At 48.8% G+C, this 24,005-nt stretch overlaps 1 protein-coding gene across 3 annotated transcripts in view; it reads left to right on the forward strand.

Annotated features, from left to right (window-relative positions):
- The first annotated feature begins 2,125 nt into the window (after positions 1–2,125).
- The window catches only part of SLC25A37 (solute carrier family 25 member 37), a 48,800-nt gene continuing 26,920 nt past the window's right edge, over positions 2,126–24,005 (forward strand). Inside the window, exon 1 of one of the 3 annotated variants that reach the window (XM_023216738.2) lies at positions 2,126–2,542. In XM_023216738.2, coding sequence (XP_023072506.1) covers positions 2,330–2,542 — 213 coding nt within the window. In that variant the 5' untranslated portion in view covers positions 2,126–2,329. Of the gene's footprint in view, positions 2,543–19,056; positions 19,231–24,005 lie in introns of those variants that run through there. The other 2 variants (XM_023216740.3, XM_023216739.2) reach the window with 2 other exon arrangements.

A 24,005-nucleotide genomic window follows, 5' to 3' on the forward strand; every position in this document is an offset into this window, starting at 1 on the left:
GCTAAGTAAAAAATACGTTTTATATATACATATATCTATATATTTTATATATACACATCAACATATTTGATATATGTACATATCTATATATTATATATCCTATTTGTCTTACATATGTAAATATCTATATATAGATGTGTATATGTATGTGTATATATGGTATATATATCCTAAAAATGATTTTTTATTTTTAAATTACAAAAATAATATAAGTATCATTTAAAGTCTGAAAAATAAAGTCAAAGCAGTTGCCTATAATCCTCCATCACTAGCACAGTAACCATGCGACTCTTTTCCTGCACACATTTACGTTACATTGTGAATGTAATGGTTATAGAATTTTGTTTTGTTTTTTCACTTAACATTACATTATAATCATCATCCATGTTGTGTAACGTAAATTCCACTTTTAAAGGCTGCATAATATTTCACTAATATTATGCATGCATCATAATTTCCTTAGTCATTCCCTTCTGGTTGAACATTTAGGTTGTTTCCAATGATTTACTGCTATAAGGAATGCTTTGAAGAAGAGCTTCATGTGTATTTGGGTTTTTGTCACATTCCCAGAAGTGGGGCAATGGGTTCTCAGAGACTTAATGCTTAAAGGGCATCCACTTAAAAATAAGGATCGGCCAGGCGCGGTGGCTCAAGCCTGTAATCCCAGCACTTTGGGAGGCCGAGACGGGCGGATCACGAGGTCAGGACATCGAGACCATCCTGGCTAACACGGTGAAACCCTGTCTCTACTAAAAAAAATACAAAAACTAGCCGGGCGAGGTGGCGGGCGCCTGTAGTCCCAGCTACTCCGAAGGCTGAGGCAGGAGAATGGCGTAAACCCGGGAGGCGGAGCTTGCAGTGAGCTGAGATCCGGCCACTGCACTCCAGTCCGGCGACAGAGGGAGATTCCGCCTTAAAAAAAAAAAAAAAAAAAAAAAAAAAAAATAAGGATCAACAGCTTCTGATCAGTATTTCTTAAAAATGACCTTTGACAAAAGTAGAGTTTTCTCTAGCCATTACAGAGATGGCTAAGTAAAAACACAGAGCCTGTTTTTAGTTATCACATCCTTAGCACTCATCTTGCCAGCTACTATCTGCAGCTACCAAAACTGGGGAAACAGTGCCCTTGGCCCTGACGCCTCTATTGACCTCTACCTATGCTCACATTACTGTATCTCAAATCCCTAAGAGCTGCTTGGGATGCTGATCACGGTGAGGGCAGAGAGCAGGCTCAGCATCTTCAGGGTCTTCCCCACCCTTTCATATCTCAGGGTCCAGCCTTCCTGGCGAGAACCCTTGTCTAGATAAGGCAGGGCCCTGGGGCCTAGAAGTTGATCAGCCCAAGTCATCTTAAGCCCTGGTAGATGCAGTTTAGACGGACACTTCCGGAGGCAGACAGGTCTCTCCCCTACTTTCTGATTTCTCCCTTTTCCCCTAAACTGGAGCAAAACAATATTAAAACAGCCTGGGTTACACTTTACTGAAGAGGCCAGCTTAGGACGACTTGAAGAACTAGGTGACTACAGTCTTAAGACAGGCAGGGGCAAGGCTGTAAGATTTCACTCTCAGCCAGTTTGCACTCCTACTGTGAGATCAGGCCTCTACAGACTTTACGGGCATATCAGATCCAAAGAAAATTTCCTGGAGGTGCCAACTCAGAGGGCCTCCCTCCTGGTCACTCCTTATAGTCTTGCCTGGTCCTGGGCAGGGTGGGTTAGGCCTCTCGGTGAGAACAAGAGGAACAAATTTAGTTCTGCATTATGTATTTAGGTTGAGCGACACAATTTCGAAGGAGCGGCGGTCTCTCCAACAAAGCAATCTAGAAAGGGACCCTGAGTTTTAACTTCAGGCCTGAGGAATGCCAAAGCTCGCTCAGCGATTCTGTTTGCAAACCCACCCGCCCCGGGGGCGGATATTCCCCGAGACACTGTCACCCATGCCTCTATCTCTGGGCATACTTCACTGCGGCCCCTCCCCAGTGACCTCCCCTGCCCCTCACGGACCAGCCCCATCCTCAAGATAGTACAACTTTCCGGGACACCCCACGTCTCCTCTCGCCCTCGTCCGGTTGCTTGGAAATTTGCACGGGACGGTGACGTCACACTGGGAGGCGGGTCCCCACTGTCCCGCACACCAATGGCGCGGCGGCCGCCGGCCTCTTGGTTCCCGGCGATTGGTGTCTCGGGCCGCCGCGCTCCACCCCATCCCGCCATGGCGTCAGGCGCCGCGGCCCCGGGGAGGTGGCTCTCACTTTAAGAAGTGAAGTTTTGCGCCCCCTCCCCCTCCCTGCCCACCTCCTGCAGCCTCCTGCGCCTCGCGGAGCTGGCGGATGGAGCTGCGCAGCGGGAGCGTGGGCAGCCAGGCGGTGGCGCGGAGGATGGATGGGGACAGCCGAGATGGCGGCGGCGGCGGCAAGGACGCCACCGGGTCGGAGGACTACGAGAACCTGCCGACCAGCGCCTCCGTGTCCACCCACATGACAGCCGGAGCGATGGCCGGGATCCTGGAGCACTCGGTCATGTACCCGGTGGACTCGGTGAAGGTGAGGCGCGGGGGGACTTCAGAGACGCAACGAGCGGAGGAGGAGCGCGCGCGCGTTTGCATCCCGCGCGCCGACAGCCTGGGGGCAGAGTCCCGAAACCGCGCTCTCCCCAGGATCGCGCGGGCCAGGGTATCCCCGAGAGCAGCTGCGCGCAGCCTGGGCGCCGCGCCTTCCGCCGACTCAGTGAGGGTGCCCGGTCCTTGCCCCACACCGCCTGCTGCTCCCGCTGCGTGCCCGGCCCCGGCTGCTGGCGGGGGAGGCGGAGTGGCGAGCACCGCTGGCTTCGGCGGCGGCTGGGCTCCCGGGGAACGCGATCGCTGCAGCTCTGCACAGTCTTACCACGCTGGCCGTTCGGGCTGGCTGGGGCCGCCCACACGTGCGCAGTTTCCGAGGGAGCTCCCCGCAGGGGAAGCCCTCACCACGCTGGCGGTGAGAAACGTGTGGCCCTGGCCGGGCCGCGCGCCCTCAGGACTTGATGTGTGGCTGCTCCTCCCGGGTTATTTCGGGGACTTGGGGCCGGCAAGACCTCTCTCGACTCGTGGCAGCTCTTTACCGGTTCGGCTTCGGCCCGTGGGATCCTCTGAGGGTTCTTGCACTTCTTCCCCCTACTTTGGGTCGCCGAGCCGCCGGGAGGCAATGACGTTTGCCTTCTTTTGCTTGCCAGGAGGTGGATGGGCTTGTGCCTTACAACCCTTGCTGTGGATTGTGTCATAGGCACTCAGTTTCCTTTAAACCCTGTCTGTCACTTGCCCCGGTAGTTTTAACTGCATTTCTGTGAACAGGCAGCGTTAGTAGGTGGGTTTTGCCTGGTAGACTGAGAGTTGCCCTCTGTCAGCCTGCCTAGAACACCCTAGGACCAGGATAGAGTGGTGCAGGAACTAATGCCAGTATTGACTGTTACACATTGCACTTTTATAGGCATAACTCATCTAATTCATGCAACAGCCCTGGGGGTTAACAGATGAAGAAACTGAGGTGCAGAGAGGCGAACCGATTACCTTGCCCAGGCTCCTACACCACCTCCAGTCCTCTGGCTGCAGCTGCAGTGTGCTTTGGGGGATTCGGAGGCCTCTCTAGGTGGCAATTATTTTGCAAGGCAGGTCCCACAGAGGCATCCCCAGCAGCTGTGTCTTGTTGTTGATGCTGGTTCTGCATGAGCAGGTATGAAGGCCAGAAAGTATAACTCAGAGGGTTTTCCAGGCTCCGGGAGCCGGCAGTCAGTGTCTGGACAGGCACAAGTCCAGTGAGGAAAGACATGGGCTTCCAAGGTGCTGCTGGACTTAAACCTGAGCCATCACCCATCTGTCCCTCCAGTGTTCTAGTGGGGAGTTAGAGGAATGGTTCTCATCTCCAGGAAAGACGCCGGACTGATACCAGGAGGCATTTGTGTAGGAAAGAATTCCTCAAATCTAATAAAATTCTCCATGATTGGAACTGTTGTTTCAAGTGCCCTGGGCAGAGCCTGGGGAAAGTTAGGAACAGGGAGGTGTTATTTGAGCAGGCCTTAGTCCTGCTGGTGTCTTGAGATGAATGTTCTGTTCGGGAACCCCACTGTGAATTCACTTCAGAGCATCATTTTAGCTTATTTTTAGGATTAGAAATAATTAGTTGTGCCTTCTGAGCACCCTTTGACACTCTCAAGAGGCGTTTCTCACATGTTTAAGTGGTGTAATCTGTGTTTAGTTTCTCCCTGCCCCATAGATGTTGATATATTTTGGATTAGATGTCACCTGTGTACTTAGTATTACTTTCCATAGCAGTTTTCACCTGTAGACAGGTTAACATGGTGTGAGTGGTAGAAGGAGCCGGTCTGGTTTTCCTAGATAAGTCTGTAAAACAAGGCGTGGGTTAGCTAATCAGTAAAGTCTTTTAGGTTCTGGGATTCTAACTGACCCCAAAACATGACCCTTAGGGGCCCTTCCATGCAGGGTTGGTTTTGAGGCTGCCACTGAGTGCCAGGATCTGCCAACATCAGCACAGCTGTCTGCCCAGCTTGAGGAGTCAGGGATGTATGCTCCCTCATAGAAAGGCTTGGGGAGATCACCCTGTGTTGCTCTTAAGTATTTTGGATGATGGCAGAGACCGGGAGTAACTGAGTCAGGAGACCCGGGTTGGGCTTCAAGCCATGCTCCTCAGTTGCTTCACGCCTCGGGCACTGTTCTGTACTTTAGTTTTGTCGCCATAAAGTGGGGACAGTGGACCTCTTCAGTCCCTCTCCACATTTTTAACCCATGCCCCTTTTCTCTGAACACACAACATCCATCGCCCTCTTTTATGTTACTTGAAATATCAAAAGAATTATTACAGCTGAAAACAAATCTATGTAAATAGGACCTTGAAAGAGAGAAAGCTTTCTCCAATTTTGAAAGGCACCATTTTTAACTTCGATCTTGTAATGACAAATAAGAATGTTGAATCAGCTGGTTTTTTTTCTATCCTAGGTAGTATGGACTGTGGAACTCTGTGCTGGTCACTTCCAACCCTGAACCTGATGCTACTTATTTTGCAGTTCTAAGTGCAAAGTCGGCCTGGTGGATACTTCCCATTATAATATTAAATTTGCTTGTTCATGAAGTCACACCTCACCTCCCCAGTGTCACTTTAATAACTGGTGTATTTTACCTGGTGGGCCATGACCCATTAGTGGGCTCTGCATTAAAAAAAAAAAAAAAGAAGTTATTAGTGAGAGTATAAAATACGAGTATGCCTGGCATGCAGTAGGAGAAATGTTGAAATTCTGTTTGGGTTGTGTGTGTGTGTGTGTCCCTGAGTGCATTTTACAGAAGTGTAAAATGTACTTCTGGCTAGGAGTTCTGGTCAAAAAAATACGAAAACCACTGAACCTGAGGAAATATCTCTGGAGCCCCAGCAGGCGACACTGAGATTATGAAGTGGGTATTTGGAAGACCTTTGGCAGTTTTCCTGCTGCTTCCTGTGTCTTCCTCTTTCACTTGGTCCTCCCATGGTGGGATGTGAGTGCTCATTCATCCACAAAGGGCCAGTCTACTGGGACCTTTGGCTGCCCCTGCGATGATAGTGAGCAGCGAAGTGATACCCAGGGAGGGAGTATAGGGTCTCTGCAGGGCTCTCGCCAAATGGTGACAATGACTTACTTCTCTCCGGCGGGGCCTGGTGGCAGGTTTTCCATGAGCCTCTTTCTGGTGTTCCAGAGTGGCAAGGGGCACTTGGGGTGGATACAGGAACCCCTGGTCTGGTCAGGAGAGCTCAAGACTTGAGGAGCATGCCAGGTGGGTGGAGGAGGAAATTCCAACCAGATTAGGCACACCACTCGGAGACCATGCCGAGTCCCGCCTGGGGAAAGCAGGGGCAGAAGGAAACAGGAAAGATTTGAAGCCGGGTACTTCCGCTGACCCTTTCACAGCCCTTCTTTTGCTTTGCTTGTCGGGGGAAACCCTGCCTGTGACTCTTCTAGGATGAGCCCTCCTTCCCAGGTGGGTGCACCACTGAGCGTTCACTCTAGGAGCCTCCTGGCTGACCTTATGGCGTGCACAGCCAGCCTGCCCAGCTCAGCACAGCATTACCTCAACTTCTGACTTCTCTTCTGAGTCTTCTCCTGGCTGCAGGAGGACTGGTAGGAAGGGTGGTGGGGGACAGTGCAGCAGCTGCCAGAGTCCCCTCCCACCCACTTTAGCGCTTTCCAAACAAAGTACACTTAGGTCCCTGCCATTCAGCTTCTGAAGGGCGTGAAATCCCAAATTGCTCTAGTTCCTGGGACAAAATTATAATGATTTTTTCTCTCTCCCTTCTTGTCTCCTCTCCTTCACATCCCCCTGCTCCCTTCTTTTCTGTCCTTTGATGAGAGGTGATTTTCTTAAAAGGTGAATTTGGAGTGAGGAATCTAAAAAGGGGGATTTGTGAACTGCAGTCCTGTTCCTTGTTTCATGAACCCCCAGGCTGCGTGCTGATACCCACAGCCATGGCCTGCACCCCTCAGGCCTACCCCGAGGAGGGTGAAAACCTCATCCACTTTTCTCTGACCTCAACTGGGGAGGGGCAGGCTGGAGCGTGGTTTGAGGGCCAGGCTGGGGTGTGGTTTGGAGGCGGGTGCCCAGGAGTACTGTGAACAGCAAAGCGGGCCTCAGCTTTTTAGTAGGGAGAGGTATTTGGGGTTGAATGGGAGGATTTAATCAGCTGCTTTGCTTAAAGTATACAAGGGTGTGCACCTGGGGTGGGGGATGTGTGTGTCACCTGGAAGGGAGGAATGTGCTTCCCAAACATTTTTCCTGGCTTCCATTTGGGCACATTTCAGCTGCATGTGGCCATCTCATTAAAGATGACTTTTGTCCCATCTTAGAGCAGTGACTAGTCTTGGGGAATCAGTCCCACTTTCTCCGTTTTTCAGTCTTGGGCTCCTGACCCCCTCTGACTTCGGGCGTTTCCTTCCTCTGACTCATAGGATGAACTCACCTGCTGGTGTGAAAGCCTTCAGCACCTTTCTTGAACTCCAGAACTTTGTGGCTCTTTTCCTGTCTCCACTAATACTGAACCTTTTCTTGTCAAATAATTTGTGTTTTTGTTTTTAATCCGAAATACCAGCTGTCATGTTCCATCCATGCTGGCCACAGACATACCCCTGTGATCATGGTGTTGGCTGGCCCATGCCAGGAGGCATGGCTTTGCCACTCCCATGCCCACCTTGAATGTTTGTGTCTGACGTTTGTCATAGGAGGGGTATATCCAATCTCTTTCTCTTTTTTTCTTTCTCTCTCTCTCTCTCTTTTTTTGAGACAGGGTCTCGTTCTGTCACCCAGGTTGGAGTGCAATGATATGATCGCAGCTCACTGTAGCCTTGACCTCCCAGGGCTTGAGTGATCCTCCCAGCTCAGCCTCCTGAGTAGCTGGGACTACAGGCACATGCCACCATACCTGGCTAATTTTTTGTATTTTTTATAGAGCTGGGGGTCTCAATTTGTTGCCAAGACTGGTCTTGAACTCCTGGGCTCAAGCAATCCTCCCACCTTGGCCTCCCAAAGTGCTGGGATTACAGGCATGAACCACCATGCCCAACCTCTTTCTTTTTGTTGAACTGGAAATCTTCCCCCAAATTCCCTCAACCTTCCCTCAAGTTCCCACTGAGATGGATTTCCCACCCTTAGAGAACTATCTTGGCGTTCAAATTCCAGTCTTTGACTTACTGGTTGGGCAGGACACTTTGCTTCTTCGTGTCCTTACCTGTAAAATGGGGATCCTGATTTTCTTCCTGCTTTCTCTTTCCTGACCCAGCTTTCCATTGCTTCTTTCCCTCTTCCCTCATTTTTCCAGTGGGCCTTGTGGAAGTTCCTTGTTAACAAGGTCCCTTACATCTTCCCCTTTTACCGAATGTTTCTTCTACTTCCCCCTTCTGATGGAAATCCAGCTCTTCTTGCTAAGGGTTGGGAGCCTGGACCCTTGAGTCCAAATCCCTGGGACCAGGTCCCATTTCCCAGTTAGGTGTGACCTTGGGCAAGTTTCTTAACCTCTCTGTGCTATTTCCCTATCTGTAAAAAAGAGAAGAGATGGTACTGATCTCCCAGGGTGGTTGTGAGGGTTAAGCCCTCACTGCACTTCACATACCTGGTACACGCACAGAACAGTGGATACTCTCTGATGTCTGCTCTCATCTGTATCTTCATCATTATCAGCATGCTTGCTGTCACTTTCCCCCATTCCCTGAGGACTTTGGCATCTGATGCACAGACTTCACCTCCACAGATCCTGTCCTCACCCTGAGGATGGCCCCTCTTCATTCCCACCCGACTCAAGTCCAAATCACTCTATTCCTTACACCTCTGAGTCAGTGGCCTTCACCTCCATGGTGTCTTGACCTAACTCAGAACCATCCGCCTCTGAGATCTTAAATTCAGATGTCTGATAGCCTGGACCCCAAGATTGACTGCTGCAGCTGCTGGGGCCTTCAGTTTCTCTGCCTATGGTTTTTCCAACCCTGGCTTGCCCCACCTGGGTCCTGGACAGCCCATCTGTCCCTTGGGCAGCCAAGCCCTTCAGGAACATTCACGTTGCCTCCGATGCGCATGCCCCCTGGCCTCAGTTCCACGTGTCTGGGTAGCTGCTTGCATCCTTCACAGGGGTCCTGTTGCTCCTCAGCCCCCACCCTATTGTTGTCAGCCTCAGCCTGGCCTCTTGCTTCGATGTCATAGGGAAACCAGTACCTCGATCAAACCCATCTTCCTGTCACCGTCCTTCCAAACTCTCTTGCCTTCCACCCCCACTGTAAGGGAACAGGTGTCTTCATTCCTTTAAGGTACATCAATGTGGCAGAGAAGGGAGATGTATACAAACCACTCTGACACTTGGATTTGAATCCTGACTGCACACCTGGGCACATTACCTAACCTCTCTAAGCTCAGGTTCCTTCTCTGCAAAGTGGGGATATGAATACTGTATTAGTCTGTTTTCATGCTGCTGATAAAGATATACCCGAGACTGGGTAATTTATACAGAAAAAGAGGTTTAACGGACTCACAGTTCCATGTGGCTGAGGAGGCGTCACAATCATGGTGGAAGGCAAAAGGCACATCTTATGTGGTAACAGACGAGAGCCAATGAGAGAACCCAGTGAAAGGGGTTTTCCCCTTATAAAATCTTCAGATCTCGTGAGACTTACTCACTACTGTGAGAACAGCGTGGGGGTAACCACCCCCATGATTCAATTACCTCCCGCTGGGTCTCTCCCACAACACGTGGGGATTATGGGAGCTACAATTCAAGATGAGATTTAGGTGAGGACACAGCCAAACCATATCAAATACCAAGAGCTATTTTACAGGGTTGTTTTAAGAATTAAGAAGGAATGCCCTGGAGAGGGACACTGATTTCCTCAACTGAATTTAAAATTATTACATGTAGACGTTTTTAAAGGACATCCTTAAACTTCCACCATAAGAGGAATATAAAGAGGTCCCTCCTGCACCAGAAAGAGCTGCAGATCTTTTTCAGTGTTCTTGGAGGTATAGGGTGAGAACTTGATCAGTTTGTGTCAGCCACCTTGTTCTCTAAAGGGAAAGCCCCTCAAACCATTTTGTATTCTGTATTACACTTCAGAAAGTGTGGAAGCAAAGGCCATCTAATCTTTAAAAGCTCTTAATGTGATCCTGAAGACTTTAGTTCTACAAAATGTGAACTTCTTATGGACCACTAAATTGGGGGAGCAATCTCCTGATTTTTGTCTAGCAACCCTACCTGTGATGCAGGATAATTTTTTTGTCTTTTCAAAACTGTTGTTCTTCCTATATCTCTATAATAAAAGATATTAAAGAGGAAAAATAAAAATAATTAAATGATGCAACATATGTAAAGTTCTTGCCGCAGTACGTGGTGCGTACATTGTCAATAAATGGTGATGGTGATGTCATTTTTGTCCCCTCACTCTTGAGTGACTCAGTTCCGGGATCTTTAGCCTTCCTGCTCCATTGAGTTTTTCTCAAAAGTGTTTCTACAGCTCCAAGCCCATCCGAGACTTCTCACCTTGACCTCACATGCCCCCCCAAATTTCTTCCCATAAACAAACTGTTGCCCCTTTTTTTGCTCCTTAAAACAACAAATGTTGTGAAAGAACTATTGACACTGGTCTCTGCTTCCTCACCTGCCACCCCTGCTTCCTGGCTTTTGCACTGGCCAGCTGCAGCCTCACCGAGGCTCCTGGCTACCCATCATCTTCCTTGCCCACCCTGCTGCCTCTGTCCCTGCCAACGGCACCTCTGAGAGGGGGTTGGCCCTGTGATACTTAGTTATCCTCTTTGGGCATGGCTTTTCCTCAGGAATGTGCCCTTCCACCTCATTTCTCCCCAGCACACATGCCTCAGTTTCCTCCTGGGACCTGATGGCCCCCAGATCACTATCTTGGGCCCAGACTTTCTGGAGCTGAATCTCCAGCTGCCTCAGAGCCTCCTCAGACTCAGTGTGGCCAGAATGGTGGTCCTGGCTTCCCCTCGGGCCCTCCTTCTGCATCCTGGAGTGATCCTCAGCTTTTCTCCCACTGCTACCCTCTATGCAGGGAAGGCCTGCCCGTGGCTGTATCTGTAATACTTCTTGAATGTGTTTCCTTCTCTCCCTCCCCACAGCTACTTACTGCCTTGGTTCAGGGACCTGGATGTCTCCTCTTCTTTGAGATCCCAGGCTGCCCAAGTTAAAAGTGAGTTTAGGCCGAGCTCAGTGGCTCACGCCTGTGAATCCCAATACCTTGAGAGGCCGAGGTGGGAGGATCACTTGAGGCCAGGAGTTGGAGACCAGCCTGGGCAACGTAGCGAGACCCCATATGTACAAAAAATAAAAACATTAGCTTGGCATAGTGGCATGTGCCAGTGGTCTCAGCTTCTTGGGAGACTGAGGTGGGGGAATCGCTTGAGCCTGGGAGGTCGAGGCTGTAGTGAGCTATGATTGGACCACTGCACTCCAGCCTGGGCAACACAGCAAGACCCTGTTCTCAAAAAGAAAAAATAAAAAAAAGTGAGTTTACTCTCCCCTGCCTCACATTGCCCTTTTGCCCATCTCTGCTTTGTTTTTCTCCCCAGCAGTTGTTACTTCCTAACACACACCATCATTTATTTATATTGTTTACATATTTTACTTATATTTATAGTATTGTTTTATTGTTTATGGTCTCTCTTCCCTCATCAGAATGTAGGCTCCAAGTGGGCAGGGATGTATGGTCCTCTATTCACTACTGTATTCCCATTGCCAGGAACACAGGAGGTGCTCAGTATTGGATGGAGGAGCTTCTGCAGTTCATTCTGCACGTCAGTCATGGCTGGTCCTGCTCTTCAGTCTCCAAGCCCAGCAGCTTCTTGGTGGGCTGCAGTTTTCTCATTGGAAATAGAGAAGAGTAGCAGTACCGATTGTGCCTCCCTTGTAGGTCTTTTTAGTGTGTCTAGTTGGAAAATACAGGCAGGTTTGCAGGGACCACAGTTTTCAAAGTATAAAGCTCAGTGCAGGTGCCAGGTCATGGTGTTTATTGTCACACTGGGATCCTGCGGGAGAGGTAAGGTTAGCTGATTGGAGTGGAAGATCCAGCCCATTCTTCATGGTGCCGCAGAGCCTGCAAGCTGCAGAAAGATGGGGAGTAGCCACGTCTTTCTGCAGTTCACGCCTGTGTCTCTTCCCACCTGATAATCCCTTAGCACTTCTGTTTGCCTTGCATGTAAAGCCCGACCTTTGCATGGCGGGCACACAGACTGAAACTCTTTCCTCCTCCAGCCTTTCTCGGACTCATCCACAGAATGACACAGAAGTATTCCATGAATATTGGTTGAATGAAGGAAGGCACAGCTTTTTAAAAGAGATGCAAAAAAAAAAAAAAAATGAAAATCTTTAAAACTTGTTAATGGCTGGGTGTGGTGGCTCACTCCTGTAATCTCAGCACTTTGGGAGGCCGAGGCGGGCAGATCACCTGAGGTCAGGAGATTGAGACCAGCCTGGCCAACATGGTGAAACCCCATCTCTATTAAAAATACAAAAATTAGCTGGGCACAGTGGCAGGCGCCTGTAATCCCAGCTGCTTGGGAGGCTGAGGCAGGAGAATCACTTGAACCTGGGAGGCGGAGGTTGCAGTGAGCCGAGATCGCGTCACTGTACTCCACCCTGGGTGACAGAGTGAGACTTTGTCTCAAAGAAAAAAAAAAGAGAGAGAGAAAAAACTTGCTGTTAAACAAATTCCAGTTTTGATTTTTTGTTTTGCATTGGTTTTGAATCCATGCATATTATGACCACAAAGAAGACTTTCTTGGCTCCGTCGTTTGTGTTTTGTGTGTGTGTGTGTGTGTGTGTGTGTGTGTGTGTGTGTGTAACCCAGCAAGCAGCAGCTGTACCCCGATGAGGCAGTGTCTTCATTTGGCTACTCATGTCATTCCACGTTTCCTGAGTGCCCTCTTGGCTAGGCACTGTGCTAGACACTGGGCCACAGAAATAAGAATGCCTGGTCCCCCATTCTCAAAGTAAGCATGCTTCCTATAATTAGACCCTGAGCTAAGGCGACAGAAACAGCTCCCTTTCAAGAGAAGAGTTGCCTGTCTTGACGGACTTTCAAATGGGCTGGGAGAACAAGGTCTGGGGTATTTGGACTCTGGACTGCTCAGGCTGCTGTCTTGCAGGTCTAGAGCCTACAGGGTAGCATCGTTCTAGTTTATTTGCTGGGCGCTTCTGGAATTGGTTCCTTCTCCTGTGAGAGACAGTGGTCCTCAGTTGTGTTCCCTCCCCACCATCCTCGCCCTCCCTCCCTCCCACGGTGGTTAGTCATTCTGGAGGCTCAAGCTGGCTCACAGGAGGTACTCTTGAAAACATCCCCCACCCTCCTCGTAACCCCAGACAGTCAGGAAGGGCCGTTGTCGGGTACTAAGAGGTGTTATGGTTTCACATTCGTGCTTTCTCTCTGAAGAGAAAACAAAACATGTTGAAATAGGGAGAAATCCCAGCAGTAGCTTGCTTGAAGCAAAGGTTGCATAACAGGTCTAGGAAACGTCTGGCCATGTGGGTCAAGTTGAGGGACTCCAGCCTTGTGTCACTGAGGGAACCCCTCCGGGTCCACCGAGCCTCTGGATCCATCAGGTCCATCCGGAGAGCCACTTGGAAGGCTCTGGGACCCTGAGGTCTGGCCACGTGGTCTGTGATGGCTGTCACTGGTGAAAGAGAGCCCCTGGTTGTTTTTTTTTTTTTTTTTGAGACGGAGTCTTGCTCTGTGGTCCGGGCTGGAGTGCAGTGGCCGGATCTCAGCTCACTGCAAGCTCCGCCTCCCGGGTTTACGCCATTCTCCTGCCTCAGCCTCCGGAGTAGCTGGGACTACAGGCACCCGCCACCTCGCCCGGCTAGTTTTTTGTATTTTTAGTAGAGACGGGGTTTCACCGTGTTAGCCAGGATGGTCTCAATCTCCTGACCTCGTGATCCGCCCGTCTCAGCCTCCCAAAGGACCCTGGTTGTTATTTAGCCAACAGTGTTTATTCTCTGGCGTGACCAGAAAGGGTGCATTTGAGACACTGCTGTGGGTGGGGGACCCGGAGGAGCGTTTGCGTGTCAGACTTATGCTGGTGTTGAGGCCTAGAAAGGTCACCAAACTGGGGCGGGGTGTAGGCCCCATGAATTTAAGTCCTGATCCTGCCATTAACCAGCTTGGAAACCTTGGGCTAAGCATTTCTCTGGGCTGGTTTTCTCCTTGTGAACCTAGACTAGTGTCATCCATTTTACCTTTTGACAGGGCTGTTGGGAAGCTTAGGTGAGGTAGATTTGTGAATGGCTCTTGCAAACCTTAACGTGCAAAGCTAATGACAGATTGTATCAGAGGCAATGTGCTTGATAATTAGAGCTGTTTAGGTTAACAGCACAACCTCAGGGGCCAGACTGCCTGGAGTGGCACCTAGTCAAGTTCCTGATATCTCTCTCTGCCTTATTTTTCTCATCTATAAAATGGGGCTAATAACAGTACCCATTTCAGTGTTGCTTTGAGAATTAATTGAGATGATACACCTAGAATGTTAAGAATAGTGCCAGGCACAGGGCAAACACTCCATTAATATCAGCTCCTCTTGTTATTTCTAAAAGCATTACTTGAATGCCTGGATATGTTTGTATATTGCTGTTGCAATTGTTAATTATATTATTTTTGCATTGTTTTAGCTTTTATTTGGTCATTTGGTCCTCTTAGCTCTCCTTTGAAGGTGAGAAAAGGCAGGTGTTCTTTCTCATTTCATATTGGAGAAAACTGAACTTCAGAAAAATTACATGCCCTAGGACTCGGGCTTTTTTCTGCTCCAGAGCTAAGAGCGAGAGGAGAGAGGAAGGGAATCAGGCTGGAGCAAGCCAGTAGGGTATTGGATGCAGACTCAGCCGTTAATGGCAGCAGAGCCCTCGAGCTGGGTTCTGGAATATGAGAAAGGGCTGGGATTGATGATGGGACCCAGCTGCATTGTTGCGACGGAGGAACCAGAGTTGAGTCGAGAGACTAACTCCAGGAAATCATGGCACCCAGAAAGTGTGGCACAGAAAGCAGGGCTCTAATGTATAGTTAGGAGTTTTTTGGCCAAATACTCCAGCAAGCAAGGAAAAAGGATGATGATATATGGTTATTGCCACAGGATATTTTTAGCTGTGTCTGGCTTCTCTCTCCGGAACAAATTGCAGCTGCTGTGACACCTTCTCATTTCAGCAGTGAGTCGAAGTTGCGCTCACTATAGTGCTTTGAATTCGGACTAGTCTTGAGGATTCCTTGCCAGATCACAGTATATGTATATAAGTGACTTACTGGGAAGAGCACTACATCATAGTTCCGTGGTCCATAAGGGCTGCAGTTTTCTTATCTGAAGTAAGGAACCCTAACAGTGCCCATCCTGCCTCCCCTGGCCGATCTACCTATTCATGTAGTGAGAAAATAGAGGCAGGCTTGCAGGGAACACCCCTTTAAAAGTATAAAACTCTGTGCAGGTGCTAGGTCATGGTATTTATTATCACACTGGGATCCTGTGGGAGGGGTGAGGTTAGCTCATTGGAATGGAAAATCCAGGCTCTCATTCCAGCACTAGGACTCAGTGCAGCTGCCTGGCCTTGGGCACTTCACCTCTCTCCTTACAGTGTCTCCCATCTGTTGAGCCAAGACAGGGTGGCTGTCTGCTGCTGACCCTTTGGCTGGCTAATGAGGAAGAGCCAGTGCTGCTCAGAGCATGCTCATTTCGCGGTAATGTAGACAGGGAACAGTAGTGGCTGCGTGTAGCAGAAACCGGCAGGGTAGGACAGGATGAGCCCACCTTCAGGGAGGTGTACTCAGGGCTGTTAGGGTGAGGACGTCTGTGGTATTCTCATTTTATATCCTTCCTCTTATTTTCCAAGAAAGTCTGTCCCTTTGAGCAGCAGGCAGATGAGTCTGGGGACACTGTGGGGAGGGGTCCCCCAGGAGCAGGAAGGTGACTAATGATCCCGGAAGAATGACTATGTGTGTTTGCAGATACCTCGGTTCTTCCCCACTTTGGCCTTTCCCGCCACTGTTTTCCTCACTTGCTTAAGAGGAGAAGGAGGTAACACACAAGTGCCTTTGTCTCAGGGTCCCCGTGGTGCCCATGTTGAGGGTTTTGCGGACGCCTTGCATTGCCCAAGGCCTGGCTTTAGAAGCAGAACATGGAGAGAGAGGTTGCAGCCTGCAGGAAGCTGGCCAGCCAGACCTGCCGGGCAGCGGGACCCGCGGGCACTGCCTCTGACTCACAGCGTGTCCTTGATGCGCAGTGCTCCTCTCCATACTTTCTCTGCCCTCCTGTGGATCACGGGTGTCCTAGCGCTGTTGGGAGCCTGGATTAAAGTTGGCTGAGTGGCCAGCTGATAATCAGATCCAGGGAGTCAGACCAGAGAGAGGGGGACATCTTTTCAAAGGCAAGAAGATGCTGCCAGTGCGTGTATATACATATGAGGGTGAAAGGGGTAAACCCAGGGTGTGTCTTTAACTGAAGAATCAAGAAAGCTGCTTTCCTTAGTCACCCATCTCTGTGGTTCGTTTGCTGAACATTGGCTTGCGTTAGCCTGATTCACAGTAATGTGGTTCCCTAGGAAGATTCAAATGGCATTTGTGAAAATGTAGCTTCATCCACGGCCCTTCGTTGAATGACTGCATTACAGTCAGCACCACATAATGATGTTTCGGTCAACTATGGACTCCATATGTGATGACAGTGATCCCATAGATTATAATGGAGCTGAAAAATTCCTATTACCTAGGGGCATCACAACGCACTGCATTTCGCCCACGTTTGGGCTGATGCTGGTGTAAACCTACTATGCTGCCAGTCATGTAAAAGCATAGCACACACAATTAGTAGGTAATGCTTGCAAATAATAATGAGAGACTCTACTACTGGTTTATGTATTTACTATACTATACTTTTTGTCATTACTTTAGAGTGTACTCCTACTTTTTCTGTTTTTTGAGATGGAGTTTTGCTCTTGTCGCGTAGGCTGGAGTGCAGTGGCGCGATCTCGGCTCACTGCAGCCTCCACCTCCTGGGTTCAAGCGATTCTCCTGCCTCAGCCTCCCGAGTAGCTGAGATTACAGGCGCCCACCACCATGCCCGGCTAATTTTGTATTTTTGGTAGAGACAGGGTTTCACCATGTTGGCCAGGCTGGTCACCAACTCCCGACCTCAGGTGACCCACACTCCTCAGCCTCCCAGAGTGCTGGGATTACAGGTGTGAGCCACTGCCCCTGGCCTTTTTTTTTTTTTTTTAAAGTTAACTGTAAAACAGCCTCAGGCAAGTTCTTTAGGAGGGGATTCCAGAAGAAGGCATTGTGATCACAGGAGGTGCCAGCTGTTTTGGGACAAGATATAGAGGTGGAAGACAGTGATACTGATGATCCTGACCCTCTGTAAGCCTAGGCTAATGTGTGTGTTTAAGAAAAAATGTTTGAAAAGAAAAAAAAAAAAAAAAAAAATGTTAACAGGGAAAGCTTATAGAATAAGGATATAGAGAAAAAATATTTTTGTACAGCTGTACAATGTGTTTTGTGTTTTAAGCCAAATGTTATTATAAGAGTCAAAAAGTCAAAAAATTGAAATTTATAAAATAAAACCATTACAGTAAACTAAATTTAATTAATTAATTTTATTTATGTATTTATTTTTGGTTTTAGAGACAGGGTCTTGCTTTGTCGCCTAGGCTGGAGTGCAGTGTTGAGATCATAGCTTACTGCAGCCTCGAACTCCTGGGTACAAGGAATCCTCCCTCCCCAGTCTGCTGAGTAGCTGGGATTACAGGTGCGCATGACCACACAGCTAATTTTTAAATTGTTGTAGAGATGGAGTTTCACAATGTTGGTCAGGTGGTCTCAAGCTCTTGGCCTCAAGCAAGCCTCCTGCCTCGACCTCCCAAAGTGCGAGGATTACAGGTATGAATCACCATGCCCAACCTTGAAATTTAGTTTATTATTGAAGAAAGCAAAAGTTTAAAATATAAATTTAATGTGGCCTAAGTGAACAGTGTTTATAAAGCCTATAGTAGTGCACAGTAATGTCCTAAGCCTTCATATTCACTCACCACCACTCACTCAAACTCACCAAGAGCAACTTCCAGTTCTGTAAGCTCCATTCATGGTAAATGCCCTACACAGGTGTACCATTAAAAAAATCTTTTGGCTGGGTGCAGTGGCTCACGCCTGTAATCCCAGCACTTTGGGAGGCCAGGGCGGGCAGATCACCTGAGGTCAGGAGTTCAAGACCAGCCTGGCCAATACGGAGAAACCCCATCTCTACTAAAAATACAAAATTAGCTGGGCATGGTGGCACACGCCTCTAATCCCAGCTACTCAGGAGGCTGAGGCAGGAGAATCGCTTGAACCTGGGAGGTGGAGGTTGCGGTGAGCCGAGATCACACCACTGCACTCCAACCTGGTCAATAAGAGTGAGACTCCGTCTCAAAAAAAAAAAAAAAACCTGTCTCGGCTTCCCAAGGTGCTGGGATTACAGGCGTGAGCCACCGTGCCCGGCAAAGAACAAACTCTTATATGGTATTTTCACTGTACTTTTTTTTTTGAGACGGAGTTTCACTTTTGTTGCCCAGGTTGGAGTGCAGGGGTACAATCTTGGCTCCCTGCATCCTCTGCCTTCTGGGTTTAAGCAATTCTCCTGCCTCGGCCTCCCGAGTAGCTGGGATTACAGGTGTGCGCCACCACGCTCGGCTAGTTTTGTATTTTTAGTAGAGACTGGGTTTCACCATGTTGGCCAGGCTGGACTCAAACTCCCAACCTCAGGTGATCCACCCACTCTGGCCTCCCAAAGTGCTGGGATTACAGGCATGAGCCACCATGCCCAACCTTCACTGTACTTTTGCTATATTTAGATTCATTTAGATAATACATACCCATGGTATTCCAGTTGCCTGCAGTATTCAGTACAGTAGCATACTGTACAGGTTTGTCACCTAGAAACAACACGCTATAGCATACAGCCTAGGTATGCAGTAGCTATCCCCTCTCAGTTTGTGTAAGTACACCCTGTGATGTTCACACAAGGATGAAGTCACCTAACAATGCATATCTCAGAACATATCCCCATCATTTGCGATGCGTGACTGTAATTAAGGAATGGGGCCTTATGGGGTATGACCGTGGGTGCTGGGCACTAGGGAGGCGGAGGCTTGATACAACCCAGGCATTCCCCATGGGAGCCCCGATGTGGCAGGAAGGACAGATGTCCAATGAATCATTCCTTTCAGGAGTGATGAACTGTCTTCAGGGATCCTGAACCTCATGGGGAGGAGTTGGGAAAGTCCCCCCGAGGAAGGAATATCTCAGTATCTCTATCTAGACCTGAAGGAGATGTGGATGTTACAACTAAACTGTATGATTCTCTCTGTCCCTAAGAATGTCACGGCCTGTTCCCAAGGTGCCTGGCCATCCCCAGGATGCCTCCATCCCGCTGACACTCTAATCTGGGGTTCTGCTCTGAGCTAAGAAAGTGTCTGTGGTTTGGGGTCATCAGGGGGCAGCTCATCTCCTCTCTGTTCTGAAATCTTACTTCCCTGTTTGACTGCCTGGTGGCTTTCACAGAAGCCCAGCCTCCTCCCGGGTGGGAACTTTCACTGCTGAACTAAGGACCCGAGGAGGATGGAAACGGGAGAAAGGAAGGCTAAGCGGTCACATTAAAGGCATTTCTGCTCATCATTGGCTCATAATGGGTGGCAGAAGTGGCTGGTGGAGCAGTGGCCAGGTAAGTTGCTAAAAATAAAACATGCTCATGTGATGTGTGCAGGTTTAGGGTTAGCCCGAGTGACCTTCCTGGTCCAGGTCACAACTTGTAGGGCAAAGAGAGACTTGAGGATGGTGTGGGCGACTGCTGTGCCTTCCAAAGGTCAGAGATGGACCTGGGATCTTGTAGTGCCAGGGCCTGCTCTGGAGGCTCAGATTCGTGTGTCACTTCTTGTCTCTTTTGGAAGGTAACTGGAGAGCTGGACACCTTCCTGTCCTCTCTCTTTCCTTGTGGCCTTCCTCTGTCAGAGGTGGCCTGCTATCAAATGCCAAGGGCACAGTCAGCTGGGCTTGGTAAAGGGCCTGAGATGAGAGCTTGGGGACTTTCCCCCTGGAGTCCATGATAGTCCAGGGTGTAGACAGAAGCTCTTGGATCTTGCAGCTTTGGAAACCGAGTCCTGTTTCTCCAACAGGCCGGTGCGGTGACAGGGGCACAGACCTGCTGTCCTCTCTATTTTTTTGTCCACAGATTCCCCGGCACAGGGGTCTTTGTTACAGAATCTCTTTGCTGGGTGCTTTGAAGGAGCACGTGTGTGGGCCATTTTCAGAGTCGTTAGACAATGCCAAGCTGTCACTCAGAAGAAATGGTCAGGATGGAAGCATAGAAAATGCCCTGTGGAAATGTAGATGAGTGTACTGGCTCACACCTGTAATCCCAGCTACTCAGGAGGCTGAGGCAGGGGCATTGCTGGCAGACAGCAGTTCAAGACCAGCCTGAGCAACAGAGCAAGACCCTGCCTCTAAAAATAAAAATAAAGAAATGGGCCAGGCGCGGTGGCTCACGCCTGTAATTCCAGCACTTTGTGAGGCCAAGACGGGCGGATCATGAGGTCAGGAGTTTGAGACCAGCCTGGCCAACATGATGAAACCCCGTCTCTACTATAAATACAAAAAATTAGCCAGGTGTGGTGGTGGATGCCTGTAATCTCAGCTACTCGGGAGGTTGAGGCAGGAGAATCGCTTGAACCCGGGAGGCAGAGGTTGCATTGAGCTGAGATCGTGCCATTGCACTCCAGGCCAGGCAAGAAGAGCAAGACTCGGTCTCAAAAAAAAAAAAAAATTGGGTTTGTGTGGTGGTGCACACCTGTAGTCCCAGCTACTCAGGAGGCTGAGGTGGGAAGATAGCTTGAGCCTAGGAGTTTGAGGCTGCAGTGAGCCATGATCATGCCACTGCACTCTAGCCTGGGTGACAGAGCAAGACCCTGTCTCTAAAAAAAATTAAAATAAATAAATAAAAGAACAGAAAATGCCCTATGTGGGGAGAAGGGTTATCTATGGAAGGAGTTAGAAACCTCAAGTGTATGTAAGATTGGAGATCTCTCTGTTAATGAAGTTGTGCTTAAATTTTTTTTTTCTTGAACCTTGGCTTCTCAGGCAATAACTGAATTTTAATGTGTGTGTGTATATATATATATATGTGTGTGGATATATATGTTTGTGTGTATATATATGTATGTGTATATATATTTGTGTATGTTTATATATTTGGGCCAGGAAGGGTAAAGTGTTAAATTGCCTTACTTACAAAATTAAGGTAGATTTGTATTTAGCCCTTAGAGCTTCAAAAATACCAGCTCAGAAATGACTTTTAATTGTGCAGATGATAAAATCACAAGAAGAAAATTCATCTACAAGTTGGAATGACTCTTAACTACTTATTTGTTTTGAATTTTTTTTTTTCAAATTTCGGAAGGAAGTAGAGGAGTTAGAACTGCAGTTTGCAATTATGGGGTTGGGGTGCGGTGCGTATTAGTACAATGTTAGGTTGTGGCAGGTTCCATTTATCCTTGGAATTAGCACTGCTCCCCCAACAGGCTTCTAGGAGTTGGGAGCTGGCTGGTTGGTGACGCTTTGCCTGACCTTGGATAAGAATTCTTGTTTTCAAATTCCCTTGAGGTCTCTTCCAAGAATCTTTTGCTTTTTTTCTGATAAATCAATCATAAGGAAGTTTCTGAAATTCTCTTTCAGACCCTACAACCCAAAGTTACTGCAAAGCTGGGCCTCTACCAGAAGTGACTGACTTGAAATTGAAAACAGATTTCAGATCTCACCTGAGCAGCTCGAGTGTAAGGAAGGGACTGGGAGAGCCACGGAGAACATTTGTCAATCGAGAAGTGGCCATTCATGGTGTTGCTTGACTGGAGGGCAGGGAAGGAAAGAACTAGAAGCAAGGCAAAAGCAGATCTTTCTGTAGATACACATATAAGGCTTGGATTTGCATTTTAGGGTGAATTGTAATTAGTTTGAGATGACCAGGGGCCCACCAATCAAGCGACTCTGGGAAAAACACCTGTCTACGTCTTAATTTCTTTGTCTATAAAATGGCAAGATTGAACTAACACTACATGGTTCTCTTGGAAACTCACCAGTTCCAAAATTTTCACTCCTTATTTTCACCGGGCAGTATAACTTTAACTCCCTGTTTCAACTTTGGGTGTGAAATATAGGCTCACAAGCACTTTTGCTTTGCAGTGGAAGCTGGGAAGACCCTACCATGGAATTTTGCAGGGGGGCTGAGCAGTGGTGGGAAGGACCAGCGGCCCATGTACCGTGTTGGGCCCCTGCATTCCAAATTGCCTGCCTAGAAATAAATGATAGTTTATTTAACCTACTTGAAACTTCCAACGACAACACTTCAAGACTGTAGATCATCCATCCGGACAATTACAGAAATGCTGAATGGCTACAGCCCTGCCCTGGAATCAAGGGGAGAAGTGTGGCAGATGCTTCTGGAAGGCTCTGTTTACAGCTCTCTGACTCCTTCCTGCCAGAACCTTTCACAAGTTCACTACCAGGAAGCTGAGTCATGCAGGGGTCAGCCAGCATGGCCAAGGTCACCCCGCACTGCCAGCAGCACCAGCAGCACAGATGGGGTTAGCCCATCATTCCAGGGGAGCATCCGTGGGAATGATGGGTCTGAGGAGCTGGGGAGCCTCCCTGCGGCATCTCCCCACCATGGTGTTTTGCACTTCCTGTTGATTTTGCAGTGAGGAGCTGCCTCCTCTTATATTCACTTCATTTCTTCTCTCTCTCTTTTTTTTTTTTTTTGAGATGGAGTCTTTGTCACCAAGCTGGACTGCAGTGACGTGATCTCGGCTCACTGCAACCTCCCTGCCTCCCGGGTTCAAGCGATTCTTCTGCCTCAGCCTCCCAAGTAGCTGGGACTACAGGCACGCGCCATCATACCCAGTTAAGTTTTTGTATTCTTAGTAGAGATTGGGTTTCACCACGTTGGTCAGGATGGGTCTCGATCTCCTGACCTCGTGATCCACCTGCCACGGCCTCCCAAAGTGCTGGGATTATAGGCGTGAGCCACCGTGCCTGGCCTTTTCTTTTTAGATGGAGGTTTGCTCTTGTTGCCCCTCCAGGCTGGAGTTGAATGGCGCAATCTTGACTCACTGCAGCCTCCACCTCCTGGGTTCAAGCCGTTCTCCTGCCTCGGCCTCCCAAGTAGCTGCGATTCCAGGCATGCACCACCACACCTGGCTGATTTTGTATTTTTAGTAGAGATGGGGTTTCTCCATGTTGGTCAGGCTGGTCTCAAACTCCCGACCTCAGGTGATCTGCCCGCGCTGGCCTCCCAAAGTGCTGGGATTACAGGCGTGAGCCACCGCACCTGGCCAAAGGCAAGAGATGAGGACCACATAGACGGAAACACAGCATTAAGGGTAAAATACCCTCCCCCTGCTCTGTCTGGTGTTCAGGGCCCAGCATGGGCTATATATCCTACACTTCATTCCAGGCTCATCTCCTGGTACTCAGCAGGCTTCAGGTGACACCAGCCTTCTCGGAGCCTCTGTTCACATTCCACCTGTTGCTCCTTCTGTCCTAGCTTCACCTTCAATGGTCACTGCTAGGACCTCTCCCCAAATCTAAATGAAGTCCCCCTGCATTTGCCCTCATTGCACCTTCTACTGTTGCTTCATGGCATTTAGAGTTTGAAATTTTTTATCGATAAGATTTTTAGTACTTTTTCTCTCCTCTACTAGACTATAAACTCCTTTAAGGCAAAGATGACACCTGCTCCCTCAGATCCGGCAGCCCGTAGCACTGCGCTGACATTTAGGTAGTGGCATCGTTTTCTTGCAGAACGATCCTGTAGTTTTACCAGCTGAGACTTCTGTGGTCCGAGGAGTCATTCATCTCTGGTCCCCGCCTCCTCCTCTCACTTTTGGAAACCCTTCTGGTCAGATGGCTTTGGTTTAAATTATATGCCGGAGCTCTTGGTTTCCAGGGAGAGGGTTTTAGCGTAAAAATCTCACCCATGAAGGTTCCTGCTCTTACCTTTTGCATCCAATACAACTCGAAGTAAGTCCTCCAAAAGCTTCAGAAGTAATTTGTTCATAATTGTCTGGCATAAATTCAGCAAGTGAGTCCCGGAGGCTGAAAGTCGAGTCTTGCGGTTGTTTCCTCTGGTGTTTCTCCCTGAGACCCTTCGAACAGCGAGCCTGGTACATCTGCTGTCCTGCCATCTTTCTCTGTGATTGTCATCAGTGTGAAAGGTGAAAGGTGAAAGGTGTGTGGAGAAAGAACATCCCTTCGAGCTGTGGCTTAGAGCTGTGACTTGCACCATGTGGTTAGTCGCTATCAAGTTAGTAGCCTTTGTGGGAAATCTGGCTTTGGTAGGATCTGGGAAATTTGGACCCCTCATTTGCCCCCTCGCACCCCTAAATTCTGGAGCCCAGCTTTGATGGGGCTTATATCCCCAGCTGTTAACCTGTGGGGTGGGCCCCAGAC

Source organism: Piliocolobus tephrosceles, chromosome 7 (assembly GCF_002776525.5).
Source record: "Piliocolobus tephrosceles isolate RC106 chromosome 7, ASM277652v3, whole genome shotgun sequence".
In the NCBI taxonomy this organism is placed as follows: Eukaryota; Metazoa; Chordata; class Mammalia; order Primates; family Cercopithecidae; genus Piliocolobus; species Piliocolobus tephrosceles.